General features: G+C 34.3%; 1 protein-coding gene across 1 annotated transcript; it reads left to right on the top strand.

Moving 5' to 3' along the window:
• Positions 1 to 280: 280 nt before the first annotated feature.
• Positions 281 to 2,167, top strand: LOC114384019. Its single transcript, XM_028343699.1, has 3 exons — positions 281 to 1,100; positions 1,454 to 1,671; positions 1,841 to 2,167. The coding sequence occupies exons 1-3, from the start codon at positions 281 to 283 to the stop codon at positions 2,165 to 2,167; spliced, it is 1,365 nt and encodes a 454-aa protein (XP_028199500.1).
• Positions 2,168 to 2,694: the final 527 nt, after the last annotated feature.

Below are 2,694 nucleotides of genomic sequence, written 5' to 3'. Positions count from 1 at the left end.
AAAATTGAACAGTATTCATGAAGAAGGTATAAATACTGAGGGAGTGAAGTCAAATACGAGTGAAAGTGGAATAAAAGGGAAAGGGATGCTTGCTTTGAAAGGAAGAGGAAAAGCAAAATTTGTTCAAGCTAGTGGTGAGGGAGTTCAAGCAACTTTAAATCAATTATATAAAAAAGGTGACAAAGATAAAGTTGATGATGATAAATATGCTGAATTTTGGTACACAAGTGCCATTCTATTTAATGTTATTAAAAATCCAGCTTTTGCAAAATTTTGTGACATGGTTGCGAGATATGGGGTTGGCTATAAACCACCATCTTATCATGATATCAGAGCGAAGCTTTTGAAAAGAGCAGTGGAGAAAACTGATGTAATGCTTCAAGAATTTAGGGATGAGTGGAAGAAAACTGGTTGCTCAATTATGTCTGATGGGTGGATAGATAAAAAAAGACGTTCAATTTGTAATTTTTTGGTGAACAGCCCAAAAGGGACTGTATTTCTTTATTCATTGGATACCTCAGACATCTCAAAAATGACTGACAAAGTGTTGAAGATGATGGATAATGTAGTGAATTTTGTTGGAGAGAAGAATGTAGTCCAGGTGATAACCAATAATGCTGTAAATTACAAAGCAGCTAGAGAATTGTTGATGCAGAAACGAGAGCATTTGTATTGGATCCCATGTGATGCTCATTGCATTGATTTGATATTTGAAGATTTTGAGAAACATTTGAAGGTTCATCAGACTACTATAAAGAAGGGAAGAAGGATCACCACCTATATTTATGGTAGAACAATGTTGATTAGCATCATGAAGAAGTTCACAAATGGAAGAGACTTGATTAGGCCTGGTATGACTAGATTTGCCATAACTTATTTAACTTTAGCTTGCCTTCATGAATTGAAAGCATCATTATTGAGCATGTTTAGCTCTGAAGAGTGGAAAACAAGCAAGTTTGGAACTTCACAAGAGGGGAGAAAAGTACAGAATGTGGCTTTGGATAGTCAATTTTGGAAAAACATAACCATGTGCCTCAAAGTTGTTGCCCCTCTTACGATGGTCCTTCGATTGGTGGATTCAGATGTAAAACCCGCCATGGGTTTCATATATGAGGAGATGGAAAATGCAAAAGAAAAGATAAAATGCAACTTTAATAACATCAAGAAAAGGTAAAATTTCTAAACTTTCTCACATTTAAATTTTACTTGTGTATTATTTTAAGTTTTAACTATTTCTAATATAGCATATTTGATATCTATGTACTATGTAGCTATAAGCTTGTTTGGAAAATTATTGATGAGAGGTGCAATCATTAGCTTCATAGGCCTTTGCATGCAGCTGCACATTATCTTAATCTTCGTCTGCATTATGAACCTACTTTCAGAGATGATGACCCTTAAGTGAAAGAAGGGTTGCACATGTGTATGAGAAGATTGGTCAAGGATGTTGCAGAAAGGAAAAAAATTAATTTGCCACTTGTTGAGTTTCATTTTGCTAGAGGGCTTTTCTCTATGGAAGAGGCAAAGGACAGTAGAAAAGTCATGCAACCTGGAGAATGGTGGGAAATGTTTGATGATGGAACTCCAAAGTTGAGGAGATTTACTATTCGTGTTTTGAGCTTGACTTGCAGCTCTTCTGGGTGTGAGCGTAATTGGAACTCATTTGAAATGGTAATTCAATTCAACCTTATGACTTTATTTTATTTGTTTGATAATTTTACTTATTTGGTTTAGATAGTAATTAAAATTTGATTTTTAATTATAGGTTCATACAAAGAGAAGAAATTGCTTATAACAACAAAAAATGAATGACTTGGTTTATGTGATGTATAACTTGAAGTTAAAAAGTAAACAAAATAGAAAAAGTATTGCTCTTCCATTTGATGAGATTGAGTCTGACGATGAATGGATAACTAAAGAGGGATATAATGATGAGGATGAGCAACCTCAAGGTGAAGGTGATGGTGGCAATGTTGAATTAGTGGGAGATGTTGGAGGAAGTTTAAATGATCTAGTTGTAGACGCTTTTGATCTAGATAATTTAATTTTGGTGGAACCTAATGATGATGCACAATCTGAGGAAGACCTTGATGATGATGGAGATGGTGATGAAAGTGATGATATTCATGGAGATGATCCTATTAGAGGATTGGACATGTTTCTTTGAAGACATTTGTGGTTTTTTTAATTATTTAAATGCTTTAATTTTGAGAATTTATGTTTTGTAATAGACTAATAGTATGAACTATGAGCTTATTGTCATTTGTTTGCAAAATGGTGCATTTTGAATATATTTACTTATTATCCATAGGTATTTTTTTGTACGAAGTAGACTCTTACGAGTCTACGAGTCGAGTTTACGGAGCTCTCACGAGTCTACGTAGACTCTCGATTTTGATAACCTTGATGGTTCCTACATCTATCTACTACTCTATGTGAAAGACATACTCATAGCATCTCAATTGTTTGGCAATTCAAAAGCTAAAGTCACTACTTAGTAGTGAATTTGAGATGAAGGACATGAAAGTTGTTGAAAAGATCTTGGGCATGGAGATCAAGAGGGATCGAGTCTAGAAGAAGCTTTTTTGGTGTAAGAAGAAATACATTCAAAAAGTGTTAAATCATTTTGGGATGGTGTCCACAAAACCAATATGTACCCCTCTAACAACATCAATTCATCTATCTGAACTCAAT

The sequence above is a fragment of the Glycine soja genome, chromosome 14 (genome assembly GCF_004193775.1).
Source record: "Glycine soja cultivar W05 chromosome 14, ASM419377v2, whole genome shotgun sequence".
Classification (NCBI taxonomy): domain Eukaryota; kingdom Viridiplantae; phylum Streptophyta; class Magnoliopsida; order Fabales; family Fabaceae; genus Glycine; species Glycine soja.
This window is presented reverse-complemented; position numbering and strand designations above follow the sequence as displayed.

What these genes read in the sequence shown, in the direction of transcription:
- LOC114384019 (XM_028343699.1), top strand. Translation starts at nt 281, where the DNA reads ATGGTTGCGAGATATGGGGTTGGCTATAAACCACCATCTTATCATGAT. An exon ending in AGATGTAAAACCCGCCATGG is followed by an intron (nt 1,101 to 1,453) that starts GTTTCATATATG and finishes AGGATGTTGCAG; the next exon opens with AAAGGAAAAAAATTAATTTG. An exon ending in ATTGGAACTCATTTGAAATG is followed by an intron (nt 1,672 to 1,840) that starts GTAATTCAATTC and finishes TATAACTTGAAG; the next exon opens with TTAAAAAGTAAACAAAATAG.